Consider the following 17963-nt stretch of genomic DNA (forward strand, 5'->3'; position numbering starts at 1 on the left):
TAAAAAAAAAAAAAAAAAAAAAGAGGCTGAAATACATGTCTCAGAAAGTTGGAAGTACTTCAGATATTACATCAAAACATTTTTTAAATCATTAAGAAGAATTCATGTTACCTAAACAGTCTATAAAACAAAAATTTCAGACCATCCAGATGAGCCTGTCTGTGGCAGGCACCTGTTTCCATTATGGACCAAATACTTATTTATTTATTTTTTAATTTCCTTTTATTTTATTTTTTATTTCAATAGTTTTTGGGGAAACAGGTGGTATTTGGTTACATGGACAAGTTCTCTGGCACTGATTTCTGAGATTATGGTGTACCCATCACATGAATAGTGTACACTGTACCCCAATGCATAGTCTTTTATCCCTCACCACCACCCCCCACCCTCCCTGACCCTTTTCCCTGAGTCCTTAAAGTCCATTGCATCATTCTTATGCCTTTGCTGGACCAAATACTTCTTTCTAGCCAAAAAAACTCAAAGTAGAAAAAGATAACTCTCAAATTATCAATGACATCTAGTTCATATTTTATTTTTATGTAATAGTTACAATTTTTATTTTTGAGGCAGGGTCCCGCTCTGTTGCCCAGGCTGTAGTACAATGGCACGATTACAGCTCACTGCAGGCTCAATCACCCAGGCTCCAGTGATCCTCTCGCCCTGATACTGTGCTTACCTCACCTCTCCTTTGGCTTATGAAAACCACAACCTTAGTACAGGGTAAAATGAACAGCTGGAAAAAACTGACTCTAACATGTTTATAAAAACTCATTTTTGTTTTCAACAAACATCATTTGAGTGTCTGATATATATTATACTATTGTAGGCACTACAGAATCAAACAACATTATTTTTAAGGTATACGTCCTATTCCAAATCCTTTGAAAAACAATCAGGATACATATAAGTAACTTCATGTAACATGAGACTGACATGAGACAGAGATATGAACCATCCAGTTTGGGAGTATATCCTAATTTAAAAATCTAAATACATTAAGGAATTAAAATGTTTACCTCTGCACATAGGTAAAATTTGTTATATAACTGGTCTACATTCAAATATTGACAAGCCTTTTTTTTTTTTTAAGAATTAAAGTAATATTAATTAACCATACTGAAAAGAAAATAGCATTTTACATACTTTAATCTTGAAATCTAAGATAAACTAAATCAAACAATGAATAAATGTTCTGCAAACTTGCATGCTTGCCTCCTTAATAAAAAAAATATATATTTTTTAAAATAGAAATTATTCTGAATAGAAATGTAAGATCCAACTTCCTCTGATTTTATGACTGACTAATTAACAGCAGTTTGAGTCTAACATGATCACAAGTATACTGCAAAACAGTCTCATTAACTATTGAACTTTTTGAACAGTATCCACTAACTAATCTATATAGATGAATAAGCATGTAATCAGAATTGATAATCTAAAGTAACCGTAGTTTAGCTGTTACTTTGCACTAAATTTAACCGTCTTAAAATTCTGTTTCTAATATAAGAAAGTTTTAAAAATTATTTCCCTTATAACACAGTGAAATAGAATTGTTCAATGTATGATATAGGTTTCTATAAAACTTCACATAAAGATCTTAGATCAGACACAGAGCACAAGATTCACTCAATTCAATGGTAACATAAAATACAATATTTATATGATCATGTATTATAAGACACAGTCCTTCCAGTGTAGACATTCTGAAGGATACAATAGATAAGAAAGGCCAAGGAGCTTATGATCTTGTAGGAGGGGCTTATAAAGACTTCCACAATTAAACACATTAGACTGTAAGTTCCCAAGAAAGAGAGAAAGTACAAGAGAATTAGAGAGGGAGAGAAAGAGGGAGAAGTGGAGGAGGAAGAAGGGGAGGAGGGGAGAACACAGGGGAGGAGACAGAGAACATTAAACTGCATGGCCTCCTTTCTCTTTACAAGGCAAAGAAATTATTCTGATTACATTAAGGAGAAGGCCTCAATTCTGTGCTAATGATTTTTAACACATCTCCGCAACATCTGTTGTGAGCAAGAGGAAGAGATCAAAAGTATTGAAGTCGTGAATAAGAAAGATTTCGTAAATATGGTCAAGTAACAAATGACTGGCACACATAGTAAGTGCTAACAGGAGATCTTGAATAGGAAATAATCACTGCGGCACAGGGTGCTGAAGAATGAAAGTGGGAAAACGGGGACTTGAATTTGGCTTTGGTAGATGAATAGAATTTCATCAAGTTAAAAATTACTTTCGGGTATGATTCAAATATTAAGAACCTGAATTTCCCTATTTCTTTTATCACAGACTTTAGATTGTAAGTCAGTGCAGTAGCTGAAAATACTATACAGTCAGAATTACCTTTAAAATTTTTCTAAACTGTTCATGAAGCAAAACAAATTTGATGATATCATGCAATCACTCATAGTCTACAACAACATAGAGACAGCAGTATGAGGAGACAAGAGAAATAAGAAGCCTGAATCCAGAGGCTTTCAGGATCCACTAGACTTTAAGAGAAGACGGGAGGAAGGGCTAGAAGAGGTAGGGAGCTCGCTAAGGAAGCTACCATAAAGTTCAAGGGAAAAACAGGGGATTCTCAGTTGAAGCATTATGAACCTAACAGGTGAGTCCTCAGAACATCAAGGAAAGAGCAGAGTGTCACCTAAAGTAAGAATGAGCATCAACCCAGCTAGTGGACCTGTTGTGGCTAACAGAAAGGAGAGAAATGGAAGCAGACCAAAGAGTTGGCTGGGAAAGCCAAGCCACTGAGTGTGAAGGGCATGCTAAATGAAGTCACGCACTCCCAGGCTGGTGGGGAACATGCCACAGGAGACCCATCAGGACCACATGAGGGATGCGTGGAGAAGCAGAGGCTAAGAGGAACTGAAAGAGGATTCTGAGAAAGGCTATACATTTCTCCCTTTGAGTAAAAGGCCTTAATCTAAAGATCTGAGTGCTCTTGTCTAACACGGCTCTGTTAAGAGCCAGTTTTGCACAAGGTCTCCTTTCTTTTATTACGTCCCCAGCTCCTAACATAGAATCTGCCCGCTACTGGGTCTTCAACAAATTAACTGTTTAAGTAACAATGGACCAGTGAGTACAAGTCCCAAAAGGGCTGATTTAAGAACAATATACAAGGGTTACTGACAGATGGAACTACCTTAAGAAACTGTGAGCCCCATGCTAAAAGAGACACACACCAAGCAGAGGCTGGATGTCTACCTGGCAGAGAGGTGGGTGAGTGTCTTCTCACACTTGACAGAGGCTGGAAAAGATGACAGCAGAGGCTGCCTTACTCTACAAGTTTATCAGTTCAGCTTAATAAGCACCTACCACAGGGCCTACTGTCAAGGAGCCTGCAATCTACTGCTTCTCTTTAAAGAAGGAACTTTAGGGGTACACAGCTGGTAGAGGAGAGGAAGGGAGGAGTGCCTACAGTTATAATCAAATAAAAACACAGTTCCCCCTTTACTGACTCCATGGCCCAAAAAGTGATGACTTGGTTGTAAATATATGCAGTTGAAAAGAAAAGGAAGTTGAGTAGTTTGCTCACCTGCCAAGTTTACTCACAGGCAAAACAATTTTGAAAGCAGATGGAATTACTGTTCCCTGTTACTGCCCTGACCTCACCTCCTATAATCCTCCCCTTCTGATACCTGCCCCACTCACTCTAGATTCTTTGCCTTGGCACTTGCAGTTCCTGCCAAGCACACTCTTTCCCAGATATCGGCATAGTTAACTATCACATCTTCAAGTCTCTGCTCAAATGGGTATCTTTTCAATGGGCCCTACTAACCCCTCTATTAAAAACTGCAACCCCTGAATGTTGAGCCCAACTACCCTAATTCTATTTCTTTTCTCCATAGCACAAGTCTATTACTTAACATTCTAACATACTATACAACTTACTTATCAAGTTTATAATTTAGTCTCCTTCCCACAACAACTATAATGTAAACTCCATGAAAACAAGGATTTGTTTTATTCACTATTTTGTTCAAAGTTCTTAGAACAATCATTAGAACTCAATATGCATTTGTTGAATAAATGAATGTACACTAAAGTACAGCAAAGAATAAAGAGCCCATCTATTCATAAGAAATATGCAACAAAAGGCTCACATTGTAAACAGATAGGCAGAAATTTCCCTGCAGTGTCTGATCACTCACATGATTTATGCAGGCACTGATGCATGCATGCGCATGTACACACACACACACACACACACACACACACACACACCTGTATGTTCTCTCAACTGCCCTCTTGCACACTATTGCTTCCATATAGCTAAGAATCTACATTTAAAATTATTTAAGTTGGATGTATTAGGTTGGTGCAAAAGTAACTGTGGTTTTTAAAACTGCAAAAACTGCAATTACTTTTGTACCAGCCTAAGTGCCACTCTACTGTCTGGCTCTACTGTCCTAATTACGTAAATGCATTTGTATTTAAAGAATAGGTAGTCAACTATAAGCTTACATCCTCTATTTTAAGTTTCGAACACTTACTTTTATCTGTGCCACACTACTTTTCATTTCTGTTGCTGGTTGGTCCAATAAATCAAAGACTCCTCCAACTGGTCCAAATAACAAGTACTCAATGCTCTGAATTCCTTGACAGTGTACTTTTTCTGTCTGCAAATATCACCTATATAATATACCAAAGACAGCTTTGTTAACACCAATAAAGTGTGTAAAATGAGACATATTTTTTCTACAAAATGAACATTTAACCCCCTTATTTTTCTTAATCCATAAACAAATATAATAACTAAATAAAAATTTTAAAAATCCTTAAGTAGTTACACATAATAATGTATACCTAACATATACTAGTAGAAAAAAAAATCCATGAATGAGAGAGCAAGCAGAAGGTCATATTCTAAGGACTAAGAGGAACAAAAGTTAATTTAAAAAGAGATAGCCTATAACTTTTTTATTGAAAATGTTCTCACAGTGAGGAAGATATACACCTACATCATAAGATAGTATTGGGATATTATTTTTAAAAAATTGAGAAAACAATGACAGAAGAGAAATTATATAAACTCAGCATAAAAATCCAATGTTTCTATATAGACTAAGAATGAAATGCCCTACCTATATCCTTGCAATAATAATAATTAAGAAAGAAATATAATCCACATAGAAATTTAAGGTGCTAAACTACAACAATTATGTTTCAATGTGATCTATTAATGGCACAAAGCTTCAGATATATGCACATATAAGAACTAAGTATCTGGCTCAGAATAAACCTAGTCTTCAGCGTTAAACCTAAAATCTTTAGCTGTCTTTTAATATTCTCCTAAGTAAATTTTAGTAATTTCTGCAAGATTCTAAATTGATACTTATGTTCACAAAGAACTTCCATTTGAGTATTTTATTGGAAGTACGTATCTCTATGGTTTATAGTTTAAGGCAATAAAATCCCAAAAATAAAATAGAAAAAAAAAGGATTAAAAGACATAGAGCCTGCAGAGAAAGTAATGTACTTAGTACCAAAATAACTGAATACAACTAGAAAAAAATTAATTTCAGTGTTAGAAAGGGTATAACAGATTATCTGGTCCAATTCCTTCTTTTTAAAGAGAACACTGAAAGCCAGATAAGCTATTCCAATTATAATCATAATAGCTAAATTATAATACCAGTTAGACTTACAACTAGAAACCTATCATAAGGACACCCTGTTAAGTATTCCTCTCACTAGAACACATATAGAAATAGTCTTTACATTACAAAGTGATACAGAGCTGCTACCATTTGATGCAGACAGGGATGTATACAAATTACTAAGTCAAGTAATGTTTCTATTACAATGGTTGGCATGGTGTCAAGGTTAGTAAAGGCAAACTTACCATTCTATAAAATATAACTACAATCTAAAGCACATCACTGCTTATGTGTGAAGCCTACAGTTAAGCAGATAAATGTGTGTAACTTTACACAACATGCTGATTAACAGGCTCTTTCTTCAATTATTATTGCAGTAGATTGGAAAGCTCAGCCTTGTCTTTAGCTGGCAAGTTCTCCCCAAATCTTTCCTTATATATATTTTTAAAGATTACTCTGGTCCTAAACCTGATGCCATATAACAGACCAGTCTATCTAGGACCTTACCAGGCTCACAACTATGATATTACTGTTTGAACTCAGTTTCAGAGTAACTTTTCCTACTGGATGCTGTAACTTAGATAACTAATTGAGAAAGTCCAGAATAAGTTGTGTAAAACATTTCATAAAATCAGACTCTGACAGTAGCAGAGAGGAGAGGCATGCCCCTCTACCTTAAACAGTCTATTCTGATATCACACATGAGTTACTATCTTAATAACTCTATATTATCCAAAGTTAAATAATAAATGTGTTTCAAAGGGGAAAGAGACTCAGAGTTTCATACACACAATAATTACATTATTTTCCTGTAAGAACTTAAATAACAAGGGTGTTTTGGTTCCCAGTGCCACTGGGTAGTCTGTGAGGCACCTCTGAACAAATTTTTTAAAAGGGTAACTGAACATCCACTTCTGAAATGGCTAGGAAGTTCCTACTGAGCCCAATCCTTTCAGAGACAACAACCATAAACTCCTGACAAAACACACAACAACCACCTGAAGGCACTGGAGAATCAACAAAAACAGGCTGAGTCTAAGGAGAGTAGATGTCCTGGAGAAAGGAGCAACCTGAGTGAGTTATTCCACTTAATACAGCTTTAGTCTGAGGGCAAGCTGCAGTCTGTACAATGCAAGAGTGGCTAAAACGGATGAAAAGCTACAGCCATTCTCATTTGAAGAACAGAAGGACAGAGTCTGAGGCAACCACAGCTGCTGGAAACTGAGGGGGAATCCAGGAGGGGAGACAGTGAGTGATGGGAAGCCCCATATGCTGGGTATAAATTGTTCCCACATCTCTAACTACCTCTGAACCAACACATGTACAAGACAGATGCCTGCCAACAACTGAACTAAGACTTGAACTGCTGTTCAAGAGACTAGAGTGTGCAATTTAAGTCCAACCAAGTTAGTTGCCCAAAAAGTCACCACTCCTTAGAGGAATGTAAGGGAACCAAAGTCTCTGTAACATAAAAATAACAACATCCAGGAGACAATTAAAAATAACATTTAAAAATTGTGGTCCAATCTTAAGGGAAAACATGATTAAAACTGATCAATGCTGAGATGACCCAGATCCTGGAATTAGCATATAAGATTTTTAAAGCAGGGTTTTTAAGACATATGGAAAAATGCAAAGGAAAATATGCCTGGGAAATTTCAGCCTAGAGAAATGATAAAATAGAATCAAACAGAAATTTTAAAACTGAAAAATATATGAAATAAAAAACTCACTGAATATGCTTAACAGTAGAATGATTAATGGTTAATAATAAAACTAACGAAAGCCAAGGATAAAGAGAAAAATCCTGAGAGCAGCAAAAGAAAAAAACAGCATATTATATACAGAAAATAACAATTCAAACTACTGCTGACGTCTCATCAGAAACTATATAGACCATGTCCTCACCCATATGCAGAAGCTAAAAAAGTGGATTCATGAAGATAAAGTAGACTGGTGGTGATCAGAGGCCAGAAACAGGAGTGGGATGTAGAGGATGAAGAGGAACATGAATGTATTTATTACCACGGAATTGTACACTTAAACATGGTAAGGATGGTAAATTATATATATATAAATTTTAAAAATTTATATTTATATATATAATTTATATATATATATATATATATGTAAACTTGAAAAAGAAACTATAGAGACTGGAAAATGGTGAAACAATTTTTAAAAGTGTTAAAAGATAAAAACCAGTTAACCTATAAATCCAGCAAAAACAATCTTTAAAGGAAGAAACAAGGAAGACATTTACTGATTAAACATACCAACAAAATAACTAAGAGAAATTAAGATAATTTATCACCAGCAGACCTGCACTACAAAAACAAAACAAAACAAAACAAAACAAAACAAAACGCTAAAATAAGTTATTCAAGCTAAAGGGAAATGATACTAGATGGAAACTTTTTCAGAAAGAAATGAAGAATACTGGAAATGATACCTTTCTCCGGAAATACAAAAGACTCTGTTTTATTTTAATTTATCTAAAACACACAGGACTCTTCCAGCAAAAAATATGTCTTGAGGGATTAGAATATATGTAGCTGGAGTACATATATATATACACAGAAAATAACAATTCAAACTACTGCTGACGTCATATATATATATACCACATATATATATATGTGGTATACAGAATTAGCAGTCAAAATGGAGTTACGCTATGCAAGGTTTCTACATCTTTTGTGAGGTGATACAATATTGACTTTAAGTAGCACATGACAAGTTAAGGATATATATACTGTTCCCTAGAGTAATGACTAAAAAAAAAAAAAATGTACAAAATATAGTGTAAAAGCCTACAAATTAAAATACAATTTTTAAAAATATTTAAAACAGAGGCTACCCCTCTCTCACCTCAGGAGGAGATCCCTATAGGGATAACCCTTAGCTGGATTCAACAAGATGACTCTGTTGAAACCAAATTGCATGACTCTTTCCAAAGGTCCTGCTTTTATGGCTATAAAGGTATAGAGAGCCATAAAATTCAAAACTTTACTCAACTTACTTTTGCTCAAAGATATTGGTATTTTTTCCCCACCTCTACTAGCACAACCATTTATCATTTCTAATATATCCTTTATTACCTTTAAACCCAGTATTACCTATACATACATTTGTTCCCCAACAAATAATACAGCATTTCTATTATTTGCCCAGCATCTTTCTAGGCATTGGATAGGCAACAACGAACTACCCTAACGAAATCTCCTATTCACATGAAGTATTGAAGCAAGTCTATAATAAGGAAAACACTAAGCCACTCAAACAAGGTAACAGGTTGGGCTTTTTTCCTACATGTCAGTTTTAAATCACTACTTAACAGTATATAACTATAGTTAGATATCACTATATTAAAAACGACCTGAATCATGGACACATGCATGAGAGGAGAATTACTTGTATATGCATTGGGGCCCACCTCTGACTTACTGAATCAGAAAATGGGCAGAAACTGTAAGGAAAAGACCTGTGCATACTTGCTTTCTGAAAGTATTCCCAAGGTAATTCTAAAATCCAACTTTTCCCTGAGTCTCCTCAGCTTTTCAATTCTACATAAGAAAGTTTGGTTCTTAATTTGTTCTCAAATCATGAGCCACTTAGCCAGAATATGGAGACCCCACAGCCTATCTACTTTATAGTGAAGAACTTAGTCGTAAATCAATTGGAAAGGGACACAGAAATTCCAAATATATTAATTCTTAATAATTCACATGTAAGAAGTGCTTTTTAAACCTGAGAAATTATGGGCACAATTTATAATCACTTACACAATCTTATTCAATCTTCATAATTACCCAGCTCTGGTGATTTTTTTTAGCCATGTTTTTCAATGGGACAACTGAAGTATAGCAAATTCAAGCAATCTGTCCAAGTAAATTATACCTAGTAAATGGCAGAAGCTAAAATTCAAAGTCAGGTTTATCTGATGCCAAAGCCATATAATATCATGTCCCAATGAAAACACCAATGCTAATGAAGTTAAAATGGTACATTATAAAATGTAAACAAGTACAGACTCTACTATCCAGAAAATTATCCTAGCCTAAATTGATCTATTTGTTCAAAGTTCCAGACAGCAAAGACTGTGATTTAATAGAACAAAACACTACTTCTTTTCAGTCATAGTAATTTTAAGGATTCCTTTATTTAATTAGCATACCTAGAATTCATTGTGACTAGGTATACTATGAGAAAAAAAAAATCACTTGACTCATTGCACAAGATTTGGCATTTTCCTTTGCTTGTCCCCTGGGGTCTTAAACTCAGTCTCTCTTCCCAACCTACTTACACATTTTAAAACTAGCAATTTCTGTGCATTTTATTTCAAATTACCTTACATATTTAAATTTAATGAGTTTTCTTTCTGATTGGTATCATCTTTCCCCTTCACCCTTCATCAGCAAATAATTTCTGGCAATAAAGTACAATCTGTTACATTTCCATGTCTCAAAATGTAAGTGTGAAAATGACAACATTGTAAAATAGACTGCTATCATAGTTCTAAAAAAAAAATGAATAGAATATTGTCATTGTCCAGATTTATACAGAATATGCCTCTTCTGAAATTCTGAGTTCAACATATGCATGCTAATACTCAGAGTAATTGGAAATTCCTGAAATAGAGTGATTTATGTAGAGTTTATAGCTCTCTCTGCTCTTCTAAGCATCACTATGTGAATTTTATGGTGAATTATTAAATTTCCTTCCCCTTCTCACAAGAAAGCAACTCAACAAAACCACACCTGCTCTCCTGAAAAAGGAGGTTATTTTCCAATAGTAGAGACAGTACTCATGAGAGCACTATTAAAAAAATGAGAGTTTTTTCTCTCTGTTTCATCAGGCATTAGAAAGCAAACTATTTAGTAACATTTATAAGAAGTACTTCAGACTGTTAACTAGAAGCTATAAAATTGTGAATTCTGCAATTATCTGAAAATTTAAGAAAATGAGAAAATATTCAACTAATGGCTGAAATGCACTGCTTTCCACATGACTTCAGTAGCAAAACACTTCTACCATTGTCACTTCGGTGTTCTCAGACCAAGTTAGAGGAACTTGCTGAAGCATACTATCAAAAAATTGCTAAAGGAGGGAATCAACAGTAAATTTCCTTTCATTGGCTCCTCTGGCTTCTAAATAGTAACAACAGGTTTGGTGAATTTCAAACATTATAACAGAGTTCAAATTTAAAAAATATATATAAAACCCCAAACCTAAGTGGCAATACTACACAATAAAAAATAAAAACTGTCTTAAAATTATTCTGAACGCCAAAATATAATAGGAGGGAGATAATGGGATTCTCAGAACATCCCCCAACAAGAGCCAAGCCCCCAAGGAATGGATTTTCCTTCTCAGGAAACATACAGAAGTAACAGATTGGCTTCACTCTTGAACAATATAAAACAAGATTGCTATGTACTTTCCTATCTGTACTTAAGGATCATTTCTTTGTTTAGGAAAATCATTTCTTGCTATTTTTTCTTTTTTAAAAAATATTTACATATTAGTGAAAAATGTGCTCCATGATATACCACATAAAGTGAGGCAAAAGAATACATAATTTGATGTCAACATTGAATCACAATTTCAAGAAAATAAAAGGGTCAAAATACTCCTGTCTCTTCCTAGAAAAGTCACCAGTATAGGTTGACAATCCTTTATCTGCAATTCTAAAATCTGAAAATACAAAGATTTTTCTTAAGCATGTGGCAACTCACTTGAAAGCAAAATGTACTCACTTGACACTGAATCTGACTTGACACAATGCAGAAATATTAATGTTTGATCAGAGGATGTTACTCCAGGCCCCAAACGGGGGATTACTTAATATGCAGTACAGGCGCTGCATTTTTCTAAAACCTACAAGATTCTGAAGTCAAAATACTCTGGCTCCAAGAATTACAAGTAAAGAGTTGCAGAGCTGTACTCCCTGTTTTGCTTCCTAGTCACTGCATATGCCAGGTGTGCTCTCTGACTCATAATCATTTGAATGACTAGATTCCCAGGTTCAAGTACAGGGCTAGAAGTTGTGCAGGTAGTTCTGACATTGCTTTTTGTAAAAGATAAGTAACATAAAAGCATTTGACTGGTCTGCAAGTCTGTGTCGAGAGTAGACAGCCCAAATTTTGAGACACTTTAAGACAGTAAGACAGAGGGGTGGGAAAAAAAAAAAAAAAAAGATGTTTTAACAGACCCAGTGATATCCATTTTAATGACAACAATTATAAAACAAAATCTTAAATTTCAAACCTGTACCGTAACCCTCAACACTCTACTTAATACATGCCTATGGTAAAAATCGCTCTTGTGCTTTTAATCACTCACTGAATGCTTCCTTCTTCACTTTTTGAAGTTTGTATTTGTGCACAAGAGTCTATCTTTGTGAGGTTACAACAATTGAAGAATTTTGTACAGGAAAACAGGACCAAAAAAGTGATGAGGCAAGAGTCATAGTTGATATTTATATTCAGTGACTGAGAAAAGCTGGTTGCAGTGGCATGGGCCTATAGTCCCAGCCTCCCGGTAACACAATGAGATCCCATCCCCCCCAAAAAAAACAGTAAAAGAAGAAAAAATAAGTGTTTACAGAGAAAATACAGAAGTAAGAAACTAAGAGAAACAAAGTATGGCTCTGGTCTTTACTTAAGGCAGTGCCTATGTATAATCAGGAGATACATACTTACACAGCACACAAAGCACTGAGGACTCTGTCCTAGGGTAAAGAAGAAATGTCTAAAAATGTCTGAGTGCTACAAAAATGTCATAAAGTATAACTGGAAAAGAGGGTTCGGGACACACAGAAAGAAGTAGGTCTTAAAGCTAAGTCTTAAAAGACAAGTATAAATTATCCATATAGAAAGGGGAAAGAGTTCATTCAGGAAATGACAGATAAGCATGTGTAAAGACTCAGAGACAGAGAATTTGGGGATTCCAGGGTGTATATGAATAAGAAGGAGCATGCAAGATTCATTAAGCTCAACTATGAAAGGCTCTGTATGAGTACACTGGATCTTCAAGGTTCTTGGTCACTGCTACATATCCAGAACCTAGGACAGTGTCTGCTACTTAGTAAGTTCCAACCCTAAAATTAAATAAAAAATGGGGAGTGTATATTTCTGCTGATTACTCCTATTTTTTTTCCTACAAAGAACTCCCTATAACGCCATTTTGTCAACTTGCTCATCAAGGAATACAACAGCAGCCTTGTCTCGCCTTTTAACTCCTACTTCTTGGAAATACTAAGATTTCCAAGTCTTAGTGCATCAAGACAGCACTATCAGATGCCACCCCCTATTAGTTCTTCATTCCATGTTAACCTGTGGAGCAGCTTGAAAACACTTCCTCACTGAGTGAGATGAAAAAAATACTAGTTCCTTTGCAGGCACCGAAAGAGGAAATCCAGCCCTGAAGGTGCAGTTCTTTCAACTTACAAAATCAAGCCTAATTACTGAATATGCCATATGCCTTCATCATACATTCAAACCACTCTCTCCCCCCCCAAATCTGCTCCTCAGCTTGCCTAATTAAGTATATGGGTGAATACATTCTGCCAATTTTCATGGCACAGCTTTGAAAGTCACCTTTCTGATTATTTAATTAGAAAACTACTAAGTAAACCACACCCTGGTTTAAAGAAAAGTTGGAGATGTTGGCCTCCATAGAGAAATTTAGCCCCTACACATGTAAGCACTGCATTCTACTACAGAGGCTCCTGTAGCCAGGTCTAAAATAAAGCTATCCTGATCAACTATTTTAGGAAGGACTCACAAGGCAACTTTTCAGGTGGAAGTGCTGAACTCCGTCTAGCTCCACCAATTTATAAGTTAGACTGAGAGATTAAACATGAGTCACCACTAAGTTCCTCCTTCCCACTACCTAATCCATTCTCCAGAAGTTAATATGTCCCAAGGCCAAGGCAGCCCATAGCCCGTTTTTGGTATCTGTTCACTGGGAAAGACTTACTAACTTGACTACATATAGGAAAGGCTTGATTTAATCCATGCTTACAGTTTGCACTTTGTTATAGGCATTCAAATGTCTCTTCCAATGTCCACTTGGGAATGTATATACTGAGAAAAAGTATAAGTCTGGGAGTTTGCTAAAACTAGTATGCTCTGTGGCTTTATTGTTCCACCACCCTCCCATGCTCAGATAAACAGAAAAGCAGGGAAATTCAACAAGGAAGCCTTCAAAGTTATCAGTGGGATCAGATGTATTACCAATAGCCACTTCTTTCTTGGACTAGCTCCAGGCACCATGAACAAACGATGACCAAGTTAGGGATATGACAGGTAGTACAAAATTCCATCTAAATACAGGTGGACAATAAATTGAAAATATTATTCAAGTTAAGGCATGGGTATATGAAATATAATATGTGTCACTGTTGTCTTTTGGGCGGTCTCAGGTACAAGCCACGGTAGGTTGCTCAACAATGTACAAGCACTGGGAATGAAAGCTAACTTCTTTTATTTTCTTGAGACAGAGTTTCATTTTGTCCTCTAAGCTACACGGCAGTGGAGCGATGTCAGCTCACTGCAACCTCCGCCTTCAGGGTTCTAGTGATTCTTGTGCCTCAGTCTGCCGAGTAGCTGGTGCTACAAGCTAATTTTTTTGTATTTTTAGTAGAGACAGGGTTTCACCATGTTGACCAGGCTGGTCTCTAACTCCTGACCTCAAGTGATCCACCCTCCTTAACCTCCCAAAGTGCTGGGAATACAGGTGTGAGCCATCGCGCCCCACTAGGAGCATTAATTTCTAAAAATTCAGCAGCTGGGAAAGCTAACAGAGCTAAGAAAGCTGGCTTAGAAAAAAGAATTAAGTAGTCTAGGAAGTGTCAGAACTCCAAAAAGTGAGTGAAGATAACCTATCCAAAGCAGGGAAGGATGTGGTGTCATAATAATAAATACTAGCTGGCCACGGATCAAATGCTTTGGAGCAAGGAGGGCATCAAACCTGATTCTGAGGGCAGGGGAAGGACGAACCATAGTATGATCTATCCCTAAAGAATGGGCTAGATCACAAGTTCTCAAACTAACTGGCATGAGAATCACTGGAATGCTTTGGAAAAACAAACAAAAATAAAATCATTGGGACTCCATTTCCACATTTCTGATTCAACAGAACTGGGGTGAAGCCCAGCAATTTACATTGCTAACAAGCTTCAAGGAGATGATGCTGCTGATTTAGGAGACCACATTTTTGGAAGCACGAGACCAGGATATTAGATCAAAGTTCTTGGCCTTTAACTTATAACTAAGACAGTCTCAGAGCCGCAGTCAACTGAGTTGGGAAAGACTCCATAAAAGTGACATGGACACTTAAAACTAGGAGGACACTTACAGGTGGAAAGGCAACATTCAGAACCAGAGAACAAGAATGGAGGCACAGAGAGAACTCATCAACTGTATCATCACAGTAACTTAAAATAATATAAAGCTAACACAGTGTATCAGGCACTGTGCTGAGTGCCTCATCAGCATTAGTTTTCTTTAAACTCCAAAAAAGACAATTCAATGAGGCAGGTATTGTATTATTACCTACAGCTGAGGTAATTGGATTGTTTTCAGATGATGAAGCTGACACTAAAGACCTTAGATAACTTGCTCCATGTGACAGACCTACTAACAGCCGAATAAAATTGAAATATTTGGTCTATTAGTCCATCACCCAGGACCAACACAAGTGAGTTTCCTCCTCCTACTGATACTGCCTGTTACAATGCTTCTCCTGGTCAAAACCACACTTTTAATGCGAATTTTAAATCTGCCCTTCCATAGTAGGATAATTTATGTTAACTCTTGAATTTCCAAGCAATCCTAAATACAGGTAAGAGTTAGGTTAACTGATCTGCTGAGGACCAAGTTTGCTTGTTTATCTATTTCGAGTCTCTGCACACCTAAAAATGCAAAGGAAACTCTTAGCTAATTCTTGCATCTAGAATAGCCTTTCTCCAAATCCTGCCTTCTCCACTTACCTCAAAAGAATTGTGAAGATTAAGTAGAAATAGGTACCGCGGTTTCTGCAGTTAAACTCAGTGAAATTAACTATTATATTTCCATTATATAATGCTGCACTGTAGGACCCAGAGCTCGTTAGAGAGGTGGAGACTGGAAAGCCAAGTTTGGCAGTTATTACCTCACTAGAGATGGATAAAGGATGACAGATAGATGAAGAGGACACAGGAGAAATGAAGCGTCTTCAAAACTAAACACTAGAACTTATCAGTATTTACAGGGCAAATAAATGAAGGAGAAGCCACTAATGAAATTTCACACAAATAGTCAAAAGGATATAAGGCCGGAAAGGCATGAGAGTGCAAGCACTACAACTAACTTTTAATCAACTACAGCTCATTAATCCCACTCCCTTGGCGCGGGGATCTGGGCACTAGTAAAGGAGCTTTCGCAAGCCCAAATGACTCCAGAGGCTCTAAGTACAAAACACACTGCACACGAAACAAGAGAGCACCAGGATTGGTGCAGGACCTCAGATAGCTCCAAGAATCTCACAAGGAAGGTCGGCCGGTCGGCGCAGGCAGTGAGTGAGTTGACACAGCCTATTCCCTCCCCACCAGCTCTGACTCCTCGGCCCCAGCCGCTCTCACACCCCCCTCGCGGGCCAGTGCCTGGCGGGAAGCGAGCCACGCGCACTCCAATGCCGCTCACAGCGGTACCAGTGAGCCCGCACCCGCTCCTGCGCCTCTTTCACTTCCCACCCGATCCAGCGACCCGCCACCCCCACTCCGGTTCGCTGCCTGCGGGACCTCCACGGACTTTGGATAATTACCTAGAGCTCCACCGCGCCGCCATTACACCGGACGTACGTCACTTCCTTTTCCCGACGACCGACAGTAGGAAGAATGCGGATAGTGAAATACATAAAAACTTGACGCTCAACTGGCTTGACACGTTATCCTTTTAACTTATTTCAAATACCATATCATAATACCAGAGTCAAAGTGGTCGATTCAGGCACACTGTCTTCTTACCAAAATGGCGACAAAAAGAGAAGTTGACATGAACTACAAAGTCCGAAATCCAGCACTTGTGTTGGCGGAAATGACGAAAGCGGAATTGTAGTTTAGCATGGAAGGGCGCGGTGTAAGATGGGAATTGTAGTTCATACAGATGGGCGCCTACGAGTAACATCCAAAGTGCTCACCGGCAGCCTAATAGTGTTTAGAGTCTAGCCGAATTTACTTTAATCTAAAACTATTTCTCTGCATTTAGGGGAAATTTTTTTTTTAAAGCAGTCAGTTGTCACTTTTCCTTGAAAATATTAAGAGATTTTCCTGAGACTTTATAATAGAGTTTGACCAAGAGCCTAATAAACAAAAATGTTACCAAATGTTAAGTGCCTAATAAATTCCAAGATGTCTAGACCAAGAGAATGGGAGAATATTAGGTCATAAATAGAGTAAAATAATGAGGAAAAACTAATTCTGTAGAGACGATGTTGCCTCTCTTTTAGGTTAAGGTACCAACTGGTATGACCTGAGAGTAAGGAAACTGCCTGGCTGAGTGGGAGGTAGCAGTTTGTACAGAGTGCAGAACTTGGGCATTGAACAAACTGTTTCTTTAAACCTCACTTTTCGCTAGTAACAAAACCTAAAAGTTCAACTACTTGTTCTTTTGGAAACTCTCTTCCTAAAACAAGAATATCTTTATATTTTCAAACCTTTCATAAACCAGGCCTGGTTTTTCCACACACTTCTCTATTACAATTTTAGAGTGCTGTGCTTACACTCCTTTCTGGAGGCAGAGTCTGATGATTAAGAATAAAAACACTGCAGTTGGACCACTTATGTTTGAGTCATGAGTTCTTTTATTATTTATGGATCACTGGGGCAAGTAACTTCACATTCTGTGTCCATTTCCTCATTTGTTAAATGGACATTCTAATAGTACCCACCCATGCAGTAGTTTTTAGAATTGAATTAGTTGATTCACATAATGCATTTAAGATAATTGCTGGTATACAATAGTGTTATCTGTTTTATTTCTTATTTAAGATATTTGGCCATTGTTCATGGTGCATTTTGGTGTATCAATACAGAGCACAGGAGATGGATCTGGAGATGAACATTTGTATTTGTATATTTAAAAATACGCAATACTACCTGTGATGGTTAATTCTGAATTTCAACTTGATTGGATTGAAGGATGTAAAATATTGATCCTGGGTGTGTCTGTGAGGGTATTGCCAGAAGAGATTAACATTTGAGTCAGTGGACTGGGAAAGACAGACCCACCCTTAAACTAGTGGGCACAATCTAATCAGCTGCCAGTAAATATAAAGCAGGCAGAAAAACGTGAAAAGGCGAGA

At 36.8% G+C, this 17963-nt stretch overlaps 1 protein-coding gene across 1 annotated transcript in view; it reads right to left on the reverse strand.

Moving 5' to 3' along the window:
* CWC22 (CWC22 spliceosome associated protein homolog) overlaps positions 1-16713 on the reverse strand; it is a 61551-nt gene extending 44838 nt beyond the window's left edge. The window contains exons 1-2 of the mRNA XM_037740058.1: positions 16425-16713; positions 4509-4647 (exon numbers count right to left, since the gene is read on the reverse strand). Of these exons, the coding sequence (XP_037595986.1) occupies positions 4509-4535 (27 nt within the window). The 5' untranslated portion in view covers positions 4536-4647; positions 16425-16713. The remainder of the gene's footprint in view (positions 1-4508; positions 4648-16424) is intronic.
* Positions 16714-17963: the final 1250 nt, after the last annotated feature.

This window comes from Cebus imitator, unplaced genomic scaffold (assembly GCF_001604975.1).
Source record: "Cebus imitator isolate Cc_AM_T3 unplaced genomic scaffold, Cebus_imitator-1.0 Scaffold78, whole genome shotgun sequence".
Taxonomy (NCBI): Eukaryota; Metazoa; Chordata; class Mammalia; order Primates; family Cebidae; genus Cebus; species Cebus imitator.